General features: G+C 54.1%; 1 protein-coding gene across 7 annotated transcripts; it reads left to right on the top strand.

Moving 5' to 3' along the window:
- The first annotated feature begins 10 nt into the window (after positions 1-10).
- HYOU1 (hypoxia up-regulated 1) lies at positions 11-12,799 on the top strand. 7 transcript variants are annotated; one of them, XM_011237642.3, is made up of 26 exons: positions 11-105; positions 2,169-2,266; positions 2,495-2,588; positions 2,764-2,842; positions 2,993-3,147; positions 3,249-3,325; positions 3,618-3,799; positions 4,025-4,140; positions 5,215-5,407; positions 5,622-5,756; positions 5,913-5,995; positions 6,118-6,250; positions 6,416-6,603; positions 6,798-6,936; positions 7,481-7,541; positions 7,681-7,760; positions 8,164-8,349; positions 8,497-8,669; positions 8,835-8,922; positions 9,038-9,160; positions 9,335-9,468; positions 9,601-9,685; positions 10,491-10,725; positions 10,817-10,864; positions 11,131-11,181; positions 11,310-12,799. In XM_011237642.3, the coding sequence occupies exons 2-26, from the start codon at positions 2,176-2,178 to the stop codon at positions 11,372-11,374; spliced, it is 2,994 nt and encodes a 997-aa protein (XP_011235944.1). In that variant the 5' UTR covers positions 11-105; positions 2,169-2,175; the 3' UTR covers positions 11,375-12,799. The 7 variants fall into 7 exon arrangements, with proteins under 7 accessions (XP_011235944.1, XP_019665851.1, XP_034521822.1 ...); XM_019810292.2 differs by lacking the exon at positions 11-105 and adding an exon at positions 136-154; XM_034665931.1 differs by lacking the exon at positions 11-105 and adding an exon at positions 1,141-1,295 and having other exon boundaries at positions 8,500-8,669.
- Positions 12,800-16,426: the final 3,627 nt, after the last annotated feature.

The following is a 16,426-nucleotide window of genomic DNA, read 5'->3' as shown; positions in this document are numbered from 1 at the left end:
TGGTGCGCGAGACGCCGCTGAGAGATTGGTGGCTAATGTAACAGTTTGCAAACCGAGGGGAGTTGTGAAGGGCGCGGGCTTGGGGGCGCGCTGCCGGCCTCGTGGGTACGTCTGCCGCCGCGTTTGTCCCAGAGCCGGGGCCACAGGAGCTCAGGCAAGCGGTAGCGGGGGTGGGGATGGCGATGGGAGCCCGCCACCCCTCCTGGAGGAGGCAACGTGCTAGCTCCGGGGGCGGGTCGGTAGCGGGAGCGAGGGCCGCACGGACGCCGGTGCGCTTGGCCCCGCAGCTCGTTCCCTGGGGCGCCCCTACGTCTTAGGGGTTGGCCGGGCCGGGTTTCCGGGAGTGGGAGCCGCCGCCTTCGCCAGGTGAGGCTTAGGTGAACTCGGGGGACTCGTTGCCCGCCCGGCGAAGAATCTTACCGTTCCAGGCACGGCGTCTGTGTAGGCTGCGGGGCCGGGGGTTGGGATGGAGAAGGGGGGGGCGGGACACCCTGAAGGGATACCGAGGAGGAGACAGGCCCTTCTAACATCCCAGCCTCCTCCAACGTCACCACCTCTCAGTTCCCGTCCAGGCCTGGCCTGTCTTTTCCCCGCCGGCGGGGGAGCTCCAGGTGTAGGGAGGTAGTTGAGCCCTGGGCGGGGATCCCTGGCCTCACCCCAGGTGTCTGACATCAGGGGCAGTGCTAGGGTGCGGCGGTTATAGCCTGTGCAGTGGACGGAAGGCTCTGGTCCCCTTTCTCCTGCCCTGGTACCTTCCCTGTTGAGGGATGTGGTGGATGGAGCCCAGGACCCTTTGTGTGATTAGAGTGCCGGGTCCTTATCAGGAGGGAGTTGGGGGGGGGGAGGCGGGGGATGTAGGCTTCTCTGCCCCGGGTGACAGTGGAGTATGAATCTTAAAGCTTCTCTGTTCTGGGATGAGGTTCTGTCTTCTTCACTCAGGGCATCCNGCACCGGGGCGGGCGCCGGGCCCCGTCACGTGGTCCAATCCCGGCCAGCGTCGGCGGTTTTCCCCCAACTGGCGGACTGGCCCCTCGGCGGCCTCCGGAGCCCGAGCCGGCGACGGAGGAGGGGACGGGCCTAGGACGTGGCCCAATGGGAGCGCGCGCCGGAGCGGCGGGGGCGGGCCGGGCGCGCGGCGCAGGGCCGGGCGGCGGAGGCTCCAATGAGCGCGCGCCGCGTCCGGGGCCGGCTGGTGCGCGAGACGCCGCTGAGAGATTGGTGGCTAATGTAACAGTTTGCAAACCGAGGGGAGTTGTGAAGGGCGCGGGCTTGGGGGCGCGCTGCCGGCCTCGTGGGTACGTCTGCCGCCGCGTTTGTCCCAGAGCCGGGGCCACAGGAGCTCAGGCAAGCGGTAGCGGGGGTGGGGATGGCGATGGGAGCCCGCCACCCCTCCTGGAGGAGGCAACGTGCTAGCTCCGGGGGCGGGTCGGTAGGCGGGAGCGAGGGCCGCACGGACGCCGGTGCGCTTGGCCCCGCAGCTCGTTCCCTGGGGCGCCCCTACGTCTTAGGGGTTGGCCGGGCCGGGTTTCCGGGAGTGGGAGCCGCCGCCTTCGCCAGGTGAGGCTTAGGTGAACTCGGGGGACTCGTTGCCCGCCCGGCGAAGAATCTTACCGTTCCAGGCACGGCGTCTGTGTAGGCTGCGGGGCCGGGGGTTGGGATGGAGAAGGGGGGGGCGGGACACCCTGAAGGGATACCGAGGAGGAGACAGGCCCTTCTAACATCCCAGCCTCCTCCAACGTCACCACCTCTCAGTTCCCGTCCAGGCCTGGCCTGTCTTTTCCCCGCCGGCGGGGGAGCTCCAGGTGTAGGGAGGTAGTTGAGCCCTGGGCGGGGATCCCTGGCCTCACCCCAGGTGTCTGACATCAGGGGCAGTGCTAGGGTGCGGCGGTTATAGCCTGTGCAGTGGACGGAAGGCTCTGGTCCCCTTTCTCCTGCCCTGGTACCTTCCCTGTTGAGGGATGTGGTGGATGGAGCCCAGGACCCTTTGTGTGATTAGAGTGCCGGGTCCTTATCAGGAGGGAGTTGGGGGGGGGGAGGCGGGGGATGTAGGCTTCTCTGCCCCGGGTGACAGTGGAGTATGAATCTTAAAGCTTCTCTGTTCTGGGATGAGGTTCTGTCTTCTTCACTCAGGGCATCCGGTTACAAGTGTTGTTTTTCTCCTCCCTCAGAGGCACAATGGCAGCTACCGTCAGGAGGCAGAGGCCGAAGAGGCTGGACCGTTGGGCTGTGATGGCTGTGCTCTTGGCAAACCTGTTGGCACTGAGTGGTGTGTACCCCAGAAGCAGGCTCAGAAGAAGAATAAATGAGTGAATAATGAATGATCTGTGGTGGCAGGGGAGGCTTTTGGTTGGAAGCCTCTGGACTCTTGAATTGCTGAACCCAGGCCTTTATCTAATTTTGCTTTCTTCTCTGTGGAGAGCAGTGTGCTTTGGTTAGAGGAGACTCAAGAATGTGGGGGAAGAGGGACTAACTGACAAATCTATTTCCTTTTCAGACACATTGGCTGTGATGTCTGTGGACCTGGGCAGCGAGTCCATGAAGGTGGCCATCGTCAAACCTGGAGTGCCCATGGAAATTGTCTTGAACAAGTGAGGGTGGCCCCAGTGTCAGGGGTGGGGAAAAAGGGAGTCTGTGCTCCAGGCCAGTGTGTATTCTTCCTAGGGCCACAACAGTCTGGTGTCTGAGTGATTGTATTTGGGGTGTTGAGACTCCTGAGTCCATACCCTGCTATAGGCACCTGGGCCCTACGTCTCTTCTCTTCAGGGAATCCCGGAGGAAAACCCCAGTGACTGTGACCCTGAAAGAAAATGAAAGATTCTTTGGAGACAGTGCAGCAAGCATGGTGAGCTAGCAGGCCTCCCCCTTCCCAGAAGCAGTGGGCAGGGGGGAGGAGATGATAAACCCCGAAGCCTGAACCCTTAGCGACCTCTGATGTGAGAGGTAGGTGATGGTGGACTTGAGAGCCTAATACTCTTTATTTACCTCCTCTCAGGCCATCAAGAATCCAAAGGCGACGCTGCGTTACTTCCAGCACCTCCTGGGGAAGCAGGAGGGAAACCCCCATGTGGCCCTTTACAGAGCTCGTTTTCCAGAGCATGAGCTAGGCTTCGACCCACAGAGGCAGACTGTGCACTTCCAGATCAGCCCGTGAGTGCTCTGCTGGGGACGGTGGGCTCCTCTGGTGCTCACGGTTGTCCTTGCCTTAATGCCTGGCTTTCCTTGCCTCTAACTAGCCTCCCTTCCCCCAGGCAGCTACAGTTCTCACCTGAAGAGGTACTTGGCATGGTTCTCAATTACTCCCGTTCCCTGGCTGAGGATTTTGCAGGTGAGTAGCTAAGGTGGGGCCAGTGGTGGCCAGGTTCCCTAGGGTCTCATAGGGGAGCAGTTTTGCCTCCCAGGGAGCCTTTGGCAGTATTTGAAGGTATCTTTGCTTTGGTTATCTGGGGAGCTGCTCCTGGCATCTCGTGGGCGGGGGATGCTGGCAAACATCTTAAAATGCGCAGGACAGCCCCACTCAACAAAGGGTTATTTGGCCTAAAATGTCAATAGTGCCATATTAGGAAAGTGTCATCCGAGGTATGGAGCTGGTGGGAGCCCCGTTCTGTTGTCCTCTGTAGAGCAGCCCATCAAGGACGCAGTGATCACGGTGCCAGCCTTCTTCAATCAGGCCGAGCGCCGAGCTGTGCTGCAGGCTGCTCGCATGGCCGGCCTCAAAGTGCTACAGCTCATCAACGACAACACGGCCACGGCCCTCAGCTACGGTGTCTTCCGCCGGAAGGATATCAACACCACTGCCCAGGTGAGCCGGGGAGGAGCTTCTGACCAGACTTGCAGGGCGGCTGATTCTGAGGAAGGGGGCCATTGCACTGTTTGGCGTCGTACTTGCATGGTTAGCTGTTGACAAAATGCAGCATCAGAATGCCCCTCTCAGCCGCTGTTGGAGCTTTTCAGCCTTAAGTGGAGGGTTGGTGCAGCACCTGGAGTTGATGAGGTTCCTGTGACCGTTGTCTTGGTGTCTCTGCAGAATGTCATGTTCTATGACATGGGCTCTGGCAGCACCGTGTGCACCATCGTGACCTACCAGACAGTGAAGACTAAGGAGGCGGGCATGCAGCCACAGCTGCAGATCCGGGGCGTGGGGTAGGTTGGTGCTTGGAGGAGGACCACTTTCTGAGACACCCTTGGGTCGGGGCTTTCTTCTTGGAGGGGCAGCTGCCTCATTTTCCTGCACGAATGCTCTCCCGAAGCATTGGTCATCATGGGGTACCTCTTGGAAGAACCAGGGGAAGATGGAGAGGGAGGAGGACAGTTAGGGAAGATTGAAAGGCAGGGAACTTCCTGGGCTGCTTCTAAGGAAAGCCGGGAAGCTGTAGACCACGTGCAGTCATTTTGTTGTTCTTGTCATTTTCAGCGTACTTATCGATGACGGTGTCTTCTTTCGCAAATCCATTCATTTCTAGCTAGCTCTCCTGCCAGCACTCAAGGTCAGGCTCCCATCATCTCTGACCTGCAGGGTTACGAAAGAAGGTCTCCCTGCCTCCAGTGCGCCCTCCCTCCAGTTCTCTCTCCACATTGCAGCCAGAGGGTTCATTTCAAAATACCAACCTGATTATAATCTGTTTCTTTAAAAATCCTCTGTGGCTCCAAACCTTTTGCATTAGCCTATGAGAGCCCTGACTCCTCCCACTTGTCTACTCAGAGCCCCTTGCTCTTTGAGCTCTAGCCACACCTGCCCTCCTTGGAACTTACTCTGCTGGTTCCCACGTCGGGGTCCTTACGTATACTGTTCCCCCCTCTCTAGAGTTGTTTTCTCTCTTCTCGCCTTGTTACCTCCACTCATCCTTCAGATTTCAGCTCAGTTATCACATCTCCACAGAACCCTCCCTGATATCGGCAAATAGGTGACGCTTTCCTTTTATGTCTTCTAATGCTGTTGCTTGTTTGTCTGTCCTAACTCACAGGGTGGTACACATTTCATGTTCGTGAGTTTGTCCGATGTTAGATTGTAAACTCCTTGATAGCAGGGACCGTCTTTCTTAAGTGCGTCCTCCCAGACAAGTGCATAGTTGACGCCCAGTACATACAGTGGATTGGAAGAGTAGGTGAACTCTTACGGAGGTGTCAGCCACGTATGTGAGACAAGAGTCGGGTTCCTGGGGCAATGAAGGGACCCTGTGTGTTCCAGACTTTTCTCTGTCACCTCTTCCTGAATAGATTTGACCGCACCCTGGGGGGCCTGGAGATGGAGCTCCGGCTGCGTGAGCACCTGGCTAAGCTTTTCAATGAACAGCGCAAGGGCCAGAGAGCAAAGGACGTGCGGGAGAACCCCCGTGCCATGGCCAAGCTGCTGCGGGAGGCGAATCGACTCAAAACCGTCCTGAGTGCCAACGCCGATCACATGGCACAGGTGCCTGCTCGTGGCTACCTGAGGGAAAATATTCCCCACGCAGAGGGGAGAGGACCCCACCCTCTTGAGCTAGGCCGCTGGCGTGCGGTGTGGCCCATCCCTTCTTCCTCGGCCTCCTGCCGTTCTCCCAAAGTCCTGGTCCCTCCAGGTGTCTGGTCTGGCCGGCCAGAGGAGGATCCGGCTGGGAACCCTGACATGCTTCATCCTCCCCCAGATCGAGGGCCTGATGGACGATGTGGACTTCAAGGCAAAAGTGACCCGAGCAGAGTTTGAAGAGCTGTGTGCAGATTTATTTGAGCGAGTCCCTGGACCTGTACAGCAGGCCCTCCAGAGTGCCGAGATGAATTTGGTGAGGGGAGAGTCTGGCGTGGGCCTGAGCTGGGGAGGCGGGTGGGGGAGAGTGATTGGGTGGTGGGCAGGAGGGGGCAGGAGGGTTAAGGGATGAGTCAGCGCTGGGGAGGAGGGCCGACTCCAAGCTGTCCCATGTCCCGTTCTCTCTCTGCAGGATGAGATTGAGCAGGTGATCCTGGTCGGTGGGGCCACCCGGGTCCCTAAAGTTCAGGAGGTGCTGCTGAAGGCTGTGGGCAAGTGAGTGGGGGTGTTGAGGCATTGGGGCCGGGGCTCTGGGGCTGGGCAGCTGCAGGGCTGAGGAGAGGATGTCCGGGCTGGGTTCTCCAGAGTTGATGTGCGAAAGCGTGGGACTTCCGCAGGGAGGAACTAGGGAAGAACATCAACGCAGACGAAGCAGCCGCCATGGGGGCTGTGTACCAGGCAGCCGCACTCAGCAAAGCCTTCAAGGTGAAGCCATTTGTCGTCCGAGACGCGGTCATCTACCCCATCCTGGTGAGTAGGCCCGTCTGATCAGGCGACAGGTTCCTGTTACCGAGCGTTCTCCCTCTCTGCCTTAGCCTGTCCCCTTGTGTCTCTGCCAGCTGAGGTTCTCCGCGTACCCTTACCCCTGAACCTGCTCTGGCTCTCCAGTGTGCCTCCTCTCTGCCTGCCGTGTAGGTGGAGTTCACGAGGGAGGTGGAGGAGGAGCCCGGGGTTCGCAGCCTGAAGCACAATAAGCGTGTCCTCTTCTCCCGAATGGGGCCCTACCCTCAACGCAAAGTCATCACCTTTAACCGCTACAACCACGACTTCGACTTCCACATCAACTATGGTGACCTGGGCTTCCTGGGGCCCGAGGATCTTCGGTAAGGGGGGGCAGGATGAGAGGGAGGATCTGGGGCCTCAGGGCTGACAGAGGCAGCAGGCTGTGGGGTCAGGGTTGGAGTGAGCATCTTCTGGGGGCGGGGGGGATATTTCATCCTGGGAGGCTATGAAGTCTAGAGCTGGAGGCAGGCTGGGTGGAATGGCTGGGTAGAATGGCTCTCTCCTCCCCAACCAGGGTCTTTGGCTCCCAGAACTTGACCACAGTGAAGCTAAAAGGTGTGGGTGAGAGCTTCAAGAAGTATCCCGACCACGAGTCCAAGGGTATCAAGGCTCACTTCAACCTGGATGAGAGTGGCGTGCTCAGCCTCATCAGGGTGAGACCACAAGGAGGTCCTGGGTACAAGGCAAGGGCCCAGGCCCCACCAGTCTTTCCAGAGTGGTTCCTCCACATGGTATTAGAACATGAGAAACGAGAAGGGTTGGGGAGATGGAAAAGCCTTGGCTCCAAACACAGCTAACCGGGGATCTGCTGTGGTTTTCTCAGGGCCTGTAAGTGCTTATGGGTATTGTAAAATTGAGGACCTGTTGGATGGCTAAGTAACTCATTCTCAAAGAATTGTTCTGGGGGTTAACGTCTTAGAACACACTGTGGGAAATAATGGCCCATTCTGTTGTCGAGTAGAGAAGTGCAGGGCTCCGGGGGAAAGGAGCTAGGACTCTGTCCTCAGAGGGCTCATAATTAAAGGGGGTGGAGGAGACCTAACTCAGGGGCCCATAGAAGATGGCAGGTGAGGGGATAGGCCAGCACCGCGGCAAGTCACGTGGATGCGCGTAGGTAGCCGCCCATGATGACAGGATGTTTGTGGGGGAAAGGTGGGTCAGCCTGTGTGTTTCTTCAGCTTGAATCCCTGTTTTCAGGTGGAGTCTGTGTTTGAGACCCTGGTGGAGGACAGCCCAGAAGAGGAATCTACCCTGACCAGTAAGACGAGCACGCACGTGTGTGGGGGGGGGGGATGTACTTGTATGCGTTTTGGGGAGGCAGGCAGGCCTTGCCTTTGGATTAGGAGGTGGCTTCGCTGCTGTGACCTCTTTGAGTTTTGGGGCTTTCTTCCTCCCAGAACTCGGCAACACCATCTCTAGCCTGTTTGGAGGTGGTGCGACTGCAGACACTAAGGAGAATGGTACGGACACCATCCAGGTGAGGCCGGCATGGAGCCAGGGGAGCTCCAAGGGTGGCGCATGGGCCCAGGAAGTGGCAGCAGAGGCAGGGATTGGGGTGGGCATTCCAGCTGCCTGGGACTGGCTAGACCGTCCCTTTTCAGCGAACCATACCGCCCTCTGGACTCCAGCCTGCCCCTGTGCTTGAACTCCGGGACACATTCCTCTCCTCTCCAATCCCTTGTTCTTCATCTGACTAGGCTGCCGAGGGCTGCACAGCCCAGCGCCCATTCCCGTACAGTCGTCTGTCCACCCCCACGCGGTGGTGGCAGCGGCAAGCCCCTTCCCGGCAGAGCCTGGGGGACTCAGCCTTGCTGAGCCGGCTTAGCCTTAGGCTCTGCTAGTGACTGTTTTCTGCGGGGTCTTCTGTGATTGTTTCCCAGGAGGAAGAGGAAAGCCCTGCTGAGGGGAGCAAGGATGAGCCTGGGGAGCAAGCAGAGCTCAAGGAGGAGGCTGAGGCCCCGGTGGAGGACACATCTCAGCCCCCACTTGCTGAGCCGAAGGAGGACGCAGCCCCTGAGGAAGAAAAGGCTGCAGAAAAAGAAAACGAAGAAAAGTCTGAGGCCCAGGTGAGCCGCCGGCAGAGTAAGGCCGGGGGTGGCCCAGGGGGCTAAGGGAATAGATGCCTGCCTTGTTTCTTGTTCCCTAGAGCCCCGCCTGTGGAGAAGAAAAGGGCCTAAGCTTTTCCTGATAACGTTCATCTCCTTCCTCACTAGAAGCCAAGCGAGAAAAAGGAAGCAGGGTCTGCGGGTGTTCCTCCAGCCCCGGAGGAAGAAAAGAAGCAGAAGCCTGCCCGGAAGCAGAGGATGGTAGAGGAGATCGGGGTGGAGCTGCTGGTTCTGGACCTGCCTGACTTACCTGAGGAGGCGCTGGCCCGCTCTGCGCAAAAGTGAGTAGAGACCCTGTGTGTGTGTGTGTGTGTGTGTATGTGTGCGTGCATGCGTGCAGGGTGGATGGGATATGGAATGGCACCCCTGGGAGGGAGAGCTGTCTGACCCAGGGTCCAAGTTCAGCATGCTCTCTCCTTCACGTTTGATTGTCTTTTGTCTTACAGACTTCAAGACTTGACATTCCGAGACCTAGAGAAGCAGGAACGGGAAAAAGCTGCCAATAGTTTGGAAGCTTTTATCTTTGAGACCCAGGTTGGTAGGCTGGGAGGCACACGTGCCCTGGGACCTGTGTCTGATGAGAGTCTGGCTCTGTGTGTCTTGCCCTCAGGGGCTTGGTGCATGCTTGGGCCTATGTGCACCTCCCTAGGACAAACTGTACCAGCCCGAGTATCAGGAAGTGTCCACCGAGGAGCAGCGTGAGGAGATCTCTGGGAAGCTTAGCGCAGCCTCCACCTGGCTGGAGGATGAGGGCTTTGGGGCCACCACAGTGGTAAGCGGCCTCCCGGGACATGGTGGGTGGGATGGGAGCCCTCGCTTTCCTCTCCCAGGGTCAGAAGATGAGGAGAGCTGGGGTGTGAGGCCGTGAGTGGGATGCAGGGCTGGCTCCAGGGCCAGCCTCTCCTCCCTTCAAGCCCTCTGCCCACTCTAACCCTGTATCCATCAGATGCTGAAGGAGAAGCTGACTGAGCTGAGGAAGCTGTGCTATGGGTTGTTTTTTCGGGTGGAAGAGCGCAAGAAGTGGCCTGAACGGCTGTCTGCCCTTGATAATCTCCTCAACCATTCCAGCATGTTCCTCAAGTGAGCAGCCCCATTGCTTTTCTTCCTAATTCAATCTTGCCAAGCTTCAGGGTCCATCAACTTCCTATGACACATGTCCACACCCCAGACCCCTCTTCCTCCTCGGTTCACTGTCTCCTTTCTGGCTTCCAGGGGTGCCCGGCTTATCCCAGAGATGGACCAGATCTTCACTGAGGTGGAGATGACAACGTTAGAGAAAGTCATCAACGAGACCTGGGTAATCCCTGTGTAAATACTTACGGGGATACTTAAACGGGCAAGGGGTCCGAGCTGGGCAGCATGGGAGAGGCCTCCTGGCCTCACAGCTAATTGGGAAGGCAGAAGATGTTTACGTTTGAGGCCGTGTCTGATTAGCCACAAACAAGGATTGTGGCCATCCATGAGTTGTCAGACTGGAGTAGCAGCAGAGCCCTTTCCCGTGGTGTTAGAGCAGCTGCTCCGAGGAGCTGGGGCTCGAGCTGCACTCAGAAAGTGGGCCCGGGTTCAGGGAGGTGAGAATGACTGGTCACAGGAAGCAGAAACTGCCCTTTTGGATGTGTGGGGAACGTCTTTGAATCAGAGCTCAAGAAGCGCAGAGGCAGGGACACCTGGGAGGCTTAGTGGGTTAAGCAGTTGCCTTTGGCTCAGGATCGAATCCCACGTCAGGCTCCTTGCCCAGCAGGGAGCCTGCTTCTCCCTCTGCCTGCCACTCCCCCTGCTTGTACGCTCTATCTCTGATAGATAAATAAATAAAATCTTTAGAAAAAAAGACGTGCAGAGGCAAGGGAATAATCAAGAGGTTCAGCTGTAGTTGGTCCCAACTAATAGGGTGTAAGCCCCAAGTGTGCAGTTTGGGACTCCTTTGTGGAGAGCCTCCGTCGCCGTTGTGAGGAGTCTGCCTCCCCTATGGGGCCGACATCCAGGTGGAGTGGAGTTTGTGATCTGACGGAAGAGCCCGAGGCTGCTTGGGTTGTATTTCATCTGGGACAGAGATACCTGCGGTCTCCAGGGCTAGCTCTGAGCATGTCCTGGCTCCCCCACAGGCCTGGAAGAATGCAACCGTGGCCGAGCAGGCCAAGCTTCCCGCCACAGAGAAGCCCGTGTTGCTCTCAAAAGACATCGAGGCCAAGATGATGGCCCTGGACCGTGAGGTGCAGTATCTGCTCAATAAGGCCAAGTTCACCAAGCCCCGGCCCCGGCCCAAGGACAAGAACGGGACCCGGGCAGAGCCTCCCCTCAATGCCAGTGACCAAGCGGAGAAGGTCATCCCTCCACCAGGTGAGGGCAGGGCGCCCTGCTGTAGGTGCTGCTGGGCAGGAAGAAGGCCTCTCCTTCCTGGGACTACATTTTACCCGTGGTTTCCTTCCAGGCCACACTGAAGATGCAAAGCCCATTTCAGAACCTGAGAAAGAGACTCGTGAGTTGGGAAAGTCATTGGGAATATGGTTATTGCTTAACCTAGGGGTTGGCATACTGGCAGGCATAGCCTGTTTCTGGAAGATCCACAAGTTATGAATGGCCCTTACGTTTTTAGGTTATTACGCGTGTGCACGCACACACACACACACAGGCTGAGTGTGGCCCACAACGCCTAAAACATTAACTACCTGGCTTTTTACAGAAAAAATTTGCTAGCCCCTTCCCCCCTTCTGTAGAGGCTAACCTCTTCCTTTCCAAAAGCAGGATCTGAACCAGCAGATGCCGAACCTCTGGAGCTGGGAGGTCCTGGAGCAGGTGAGCATGGAGCTGGGGGCACCTGGGAAGCCTGGTTGGTACGGTCCCGGGGGGAGGATCTGCACAGAATGGGGGCCAGTTACCTCCGTTTGACCTGCTGGCATCCCTTTGCTCTTCCCCACTCCCAGCAGAGCCGGAACAGAAGGAGCAGCCAACGGGACAGAAGCCGACGTTGAAGAATGATGAACTATAACCCCCCGCCCCGGTTCCCCATTCATCCCACCCCCTTCTCCTACCTCCTCTATTTATTAAACAGCGAGGGTCGGGGGAGGGGTTGCTCCTGCCCTCAGACGCTTCGGTTCCTTTTCTCTCACCTTGATCACAGGTGTGGAGAAGGGGATGGAAGGGACGGCTCACCAGTTCCTTCTGCAGTGGTTCTGTGGTAAAAACTGAAATTGTTCGATTTCCTAATCCCACCCCTGGTTCCCTACCCATCCAGGCCCCAATTTGGGAGAAATCACTATTATGTCTTAATTCTTTGCCTGTGGGTAGGTGAGAGATTGGCCGTGAGGGATCAGTGGACCTGGCAGGGGGAGGGATGCCCTGGGATATTAGAGAGTCTCCAGTCTTCTCTGTCCTCCTTCCTGCCTCCCTCTTCCACCATGAAGTCCGCCCTCCAGGGGCCAGTGTCTACAGAGCCTTGGTTACCAGGTCTGGTTTCTGAGTGCTTATCTCTGCTTTCTCCTCCACGGTCTTGTCTTTCCCTGAATGGCCCCATCCCCAGTGACTCCTCTTCCCATGCTCTCTTTGGCTTCCTGTGGCAAGTTAGGCAGCCGTCTGTCTCTTGCCCAACCCCTTCCATCCGGATGGGCTGCAGTAAAGCTAGATCAATCCCCGCCTGCTTGTACACCCGCCCGGGGGCCAAAGTAGGCAGGGAGAAAGCGAAGAAGAAGGGAATCCAGCCACCTCTGTGGGAGAAACGTGTGAAAACCCCGGAGCTCCCACTTGGGGACTCTCGGGCGCAGGAAAGCGTGCAGAGTGGCCGGCGTGGGGTGCCAGCCTCCTGCGAGCACTGTCAGAGTCTGCAACTGCCCGGTAGCCTGTTCCTCCATGTCCCTGTGACTCCTGGCCCCCTCCTCTCTCCTCTCTGCCCGCCCAGACATAGCCTTCCCCTGGTCCCCTGGCCCCCTGGCCCTCTGGGCTGACCAAAATGTGCTTTCTACTGTGAGCCCCTATCCCAAGACCCTGGGAGAAGGAGAGCCGTGGTGTGAATGTAAAAAGGCCACCTCGCCCTCTTTGCGGCAGGCCTTGTGGAGGAAGGAAGGGGGTGGGGGCTGGCCTGCCTTTCTTGCATTGCCCTGCTAAGATGGGGCTCTTTACCTACCATGCCCATGTTGGGGAGCCTGTCCTCCAGTATTCCGTCTGGAGCAGGAGCCACAGCTGCCACCCGGCTCCCAGGGCAAGGGGGGACCTGGTTGTGTCTGTCTTTTGTCTTTTTTTCCTTTTTTTTTTTTTTTTTTTTTGCCACATTGGCAGAAATGAGACCGCAGGGTCCCACCCTGTCCTGTATGTTTGAGTTCTTTCACTAGCAGTTGAGGCTGGTTGGACAGGTTTGAGTCAGATTGTACTTTGGTCCATTGTTAATTGAGAAACTGTTTCAATAAAATATTCTTTTCTACAACTTTTGTGCCGTGATTTTTTTAAAGTTTTATTTATTTATTTATTTGTTCGTTTGTCAGCACAAGCAGGGGGAGCAGCAGGCAGAGGGAAAAGCAGACTCCCCGCTGAACAAGGAGCCCGATGTGGGACTCAATCCCGGGACCCTGAGATCAGGGCCTGAGCCAAAGGCAGATGCTTAACCAACTGAGCCACCCAGGCGTCCCTTGTGCCGTGATTTTTACAATGTTTGTTTCCTGAGTATAGACAGTACATGTTTATTATAGAAAATTTGTAAGGAGTTTGAATCTTAAAATTACATATACTACGTACCACCACAATATTCACATTTTGGACTTAGTTGAGATTCATTAAGTGTAAGTTGATTTGTTTCTTCATGAAAACGAAATTGTTCTATTTTTCCCCTGACGTTATTTGGACCTCTTTGTCTCAGACTTTTGTAGGTGACAGTCACTTCTTAAGATAACAACCCCATTTTGAAAATAAACTGACAGTTCGTGGGGTGCCTGGCTGACTCAGTAGAGCGTGTGACTCTTGATCTCAGGGTTGTGAGTTCAAGCCCACGTTGGGTGTGGAGCCTACTTACTTAATTAGCTAACTAACTAAACAACTAAGTAAATAGCGAACTAACTAAATAAATTGACAGTTGACAGTTCATGAAGGTTTCAGGAATGAATCCAAGGAATCAGGTGTTAAGTCTCAGCTAGGTTTGAACTTAATTCTTACCTGTTAGCCCTCGCTGTTAACTGCTCTGATACGAAAACGTGTTGCTAGAGATTCACTACTCAGTTAATTCACCAGCACAATTAGTTTGGGTTGGTCATGAGTCTTGATGGAACCGTGTTTTATCAAAGGAAGATCACTCTGGTCATTAATCACTACATGTCTAAGAAATTAAGTAATGACCATGAAGATTATGTTTTTTCTCTAAAGGCTGAACAGGTCAGACAAGTTTTAAGCCTGGAAGGTTTTTTTTGTTTTTGTTTTTGTTTTTTAATAGACTTTTTTAGAGCAGTTTTAGGTTCACAGTAAAATTGAGCAGAAAGTATAGAGACTTCCCATCTACCCTCTGGCTCCATATGCACAGCCTCCCCCACTATCAACGTCCCCCACCAGAGCAGTATAGTTACAATACTCGATGACCCTGTATTGATTATTGTCATCAGAGTATACTTTAGTTAGGGTTAGCCTTGATACTGTACATTCTTTGTATTTGGACAAATGTAAACTACACGTACCCACCATCCCATGCCATACAGAGTAGTTCCACTGCCCAAAATATCCTCTATGCTGTATTCGTCCATCCCTCCTCCCTGCCCCCTTGAACTCCTGGCAACCATAGACCTTTTTGCTGTCTCCAGAGTTCTGCCTTTTCCAGAACGTCATATAGCTGGAGTCATGCAGCATGTAGCCTTTCGGACTGGCTACTTTTGCTTAGCAACATGCATTTACATTTCCTCCATGTCTTCATGGCTCGACAGCTCATTTCTTCTTAGCTCTGAATAATACCCCGTAGTCTGGATGGACCACGGGGTACCTGTCCACCTACGGAAAGGCATCTTGGGTGCTTTTCCAGGTTCTGGCAATCATGAACAAAGCTGCTATAAATCTCTGTGTCCAGGTTTTAAGTTTTCAACTCATAGCGGTATGTAATTTCATGTGTGTTTTTAAATTAACATCATTGGGGCGCCTGGGTGGCACAGCGGTTAAGCGCCTGCCTTCGGCTCAGGGCGTGATCCCAGCGTTCTGGGATCGAGCCCCACATCAGGCTCCTCTGCTATGAGCCTGCCTCTTCCTCTCCCACTCCCCCTGCTTGTGTTCCCTCTCTCGCTGGCTGTTTCTATCTCTGTCGAATAAATAAATAAAATCTTTAAAAAAAAAAATAAATTAACATCATAAGCATGCCATTAACAATTCTTAAACGTAAAAATAGTGAGCTTTTAATAGCTATTATTTCGGAAGGGTCAATTTTGAGTTCTCTAGTTTTCATCATCAGATGGGCATTAACATCTGGTTTCTTAATTTTTCAACTAGTACTGCAACCCCAGCGTGTTTCTGCTTTTCAGTATTACAACAGTGACTACCTTTGGGCATAATGTTTTTGTGACAGGTTCCATTAGAAGGTAGGAATACTTAATGCAGTAGTTCTCACTTGGGGCGATTTTGCCAGAGGACATTTGGCAATGTGTGGAGACATTCTGGACTGTCAGAATTGGGGGGAGGGGAGGAGAGGTGTTACTGGTGTCTAATGGATAGATATCAAGGATGCTAACAGCATCCCACCGTGCACAGAACAGCCCACCCCACTGCAAAGAATTACTGCGCCCAAAATGCCAATAGTAGTGTTGATATGGAGAATCTAATCTAAATTCTCAAGTATTCTTTTTTTGTTATGTTCAATTAGCCAACATATAATACATCATTAGTTTTTGATGTAGTAATTTCTTTTATTTATTTATTTTTAAAGATTTTATTTATTTATTTGACAGAGAGCACAAGTAGGCAGAGTGGCAGGCAGAGAGAGAGGGAGAAGCAGGTTCCCCGCTGAGCAGAGAGCCCAATGCGGGGCTGGATGACCTGAGCCGAAGGCTGACGTGTAACCGACCGTGCCACCCAGGTGCCCTATTATCTTCTTTTAATTCTTTGCTATTGTGTATGGGTTTAGGCAGATCTCGGGGTCATGAGTTCGAGCCCCATGTTGGGTTTAGAGATTACTTAAATAAATACACTTTAAAAATAAGCAGCATCATTCATCGATTAAGGACATGGCTTTTGGAGTCCAACAAATTAGGAACCAGGTGGTAATTTACTCCTCAGACAAATCATTTGGCTTTGAATTTTCTTTTTAAAGCAAGATGATACCAAACCTAAGATGGATTCCAAAACCAATACAGTATTCGTACTTCAATTTTGCCAACCTGATAAATTAAAAAGTAGCTTTGATTTTACTTTAGGATTGAGGTTGAACATCTTACTTAAGTATTGCTTGTATTTTCTTTCTCTGTGAGCTGTGGCTCCCTACCCCTTGTCCCTTTTTCTGTTAGGTTCCGTTGGTCTAAATTATCTTTCAGGATTCTCGCTCTATTAAGGAAACCAGTCCTTAATCCATGACTTGTAAATATATCTTACCCAGTTTAGGTTTTGACTTTGTATATGGTCTTCAGCATACATTTATTTTAGGCAGAATTTACCGTTGTTTTTGGCTTTTAGGTATTTGTTGTGCTGAGGCCAACTCCATTCCAAGATCGTAAGAATGTTTCCATGCTATAGTACTTATGGTTCTACTTTTTTGTGTTTAGACTTTTTTTTTTTAAGATTTTTTATTATTTATTCGACAGAGATAGAGACAGCCAGCAAGAGAGGGAACACAAGCAGGGGGACTGGGAGAGGAAGAAGCAGGCTCATAGCGGAGGAGCCTGACGTGGGGCTCGATCCCATAACACCGGGATCACGCCCTGAGCCGAAGGCAGACGCCCAACCGCTGTGCCACCCAGGCGCCCCTTGTGTTTAGACTTTTGATCCACCTAGAGTTTATTTTATTGTAAGGTGTAAAGTAGTGATCCAATTGGCCAGCAGTCTAATACCACTTATTGAAATCTTTTTTCTAGGCTGTTGCGGAGAGCCACCT

Source organism: Ailuropoda melanoleuca, chromosome 8, assembly GCF_002007445.2.
Source record: "Ailuropoda melanoleuca isolate Jingjing chromosome 8, ASM200744v2, whole genome shotgun sequence".
NCBI classification, from domain to species: domain Eukaryota; kingdom Metazoa; phylum Chordata; class Mammalia; order Carnivora; family Ursidae; genus Ailuropoda; species Ailuropoda melanoleuca.
The sequence above is the reverse complement of the archived record's forward strand: the minus strand, read 5'-3'. Positions and strand labels throughout refer to the sequence as shown.

Excerpts from the sequence above, each read along its gene's own strand:
- HYOU1 (XM_011237642.3), top strand. The coding sequence starts at position 2,176 with ATGGCAGCTACCGTCAGGAGGCAGAGGCCGAAGAGGCTGGACCGTTGG. Across the intron at positions 9,161-9,334 it reads GCTTTGGGGCCACCACAGTG|ATGCTGAAGGAGAAGCTGAC; the intron begins GTAAGCGGCCTC and ends TGTATCCATCAG. Across the intron at positions 10,865-11,130 it reads AGAACCTGAGAAAGAGACTC|GATCTGAACCAGCAGATGCC; the intron begins GTGAGTTGGGAA and ends TTCCAAAAGCAG.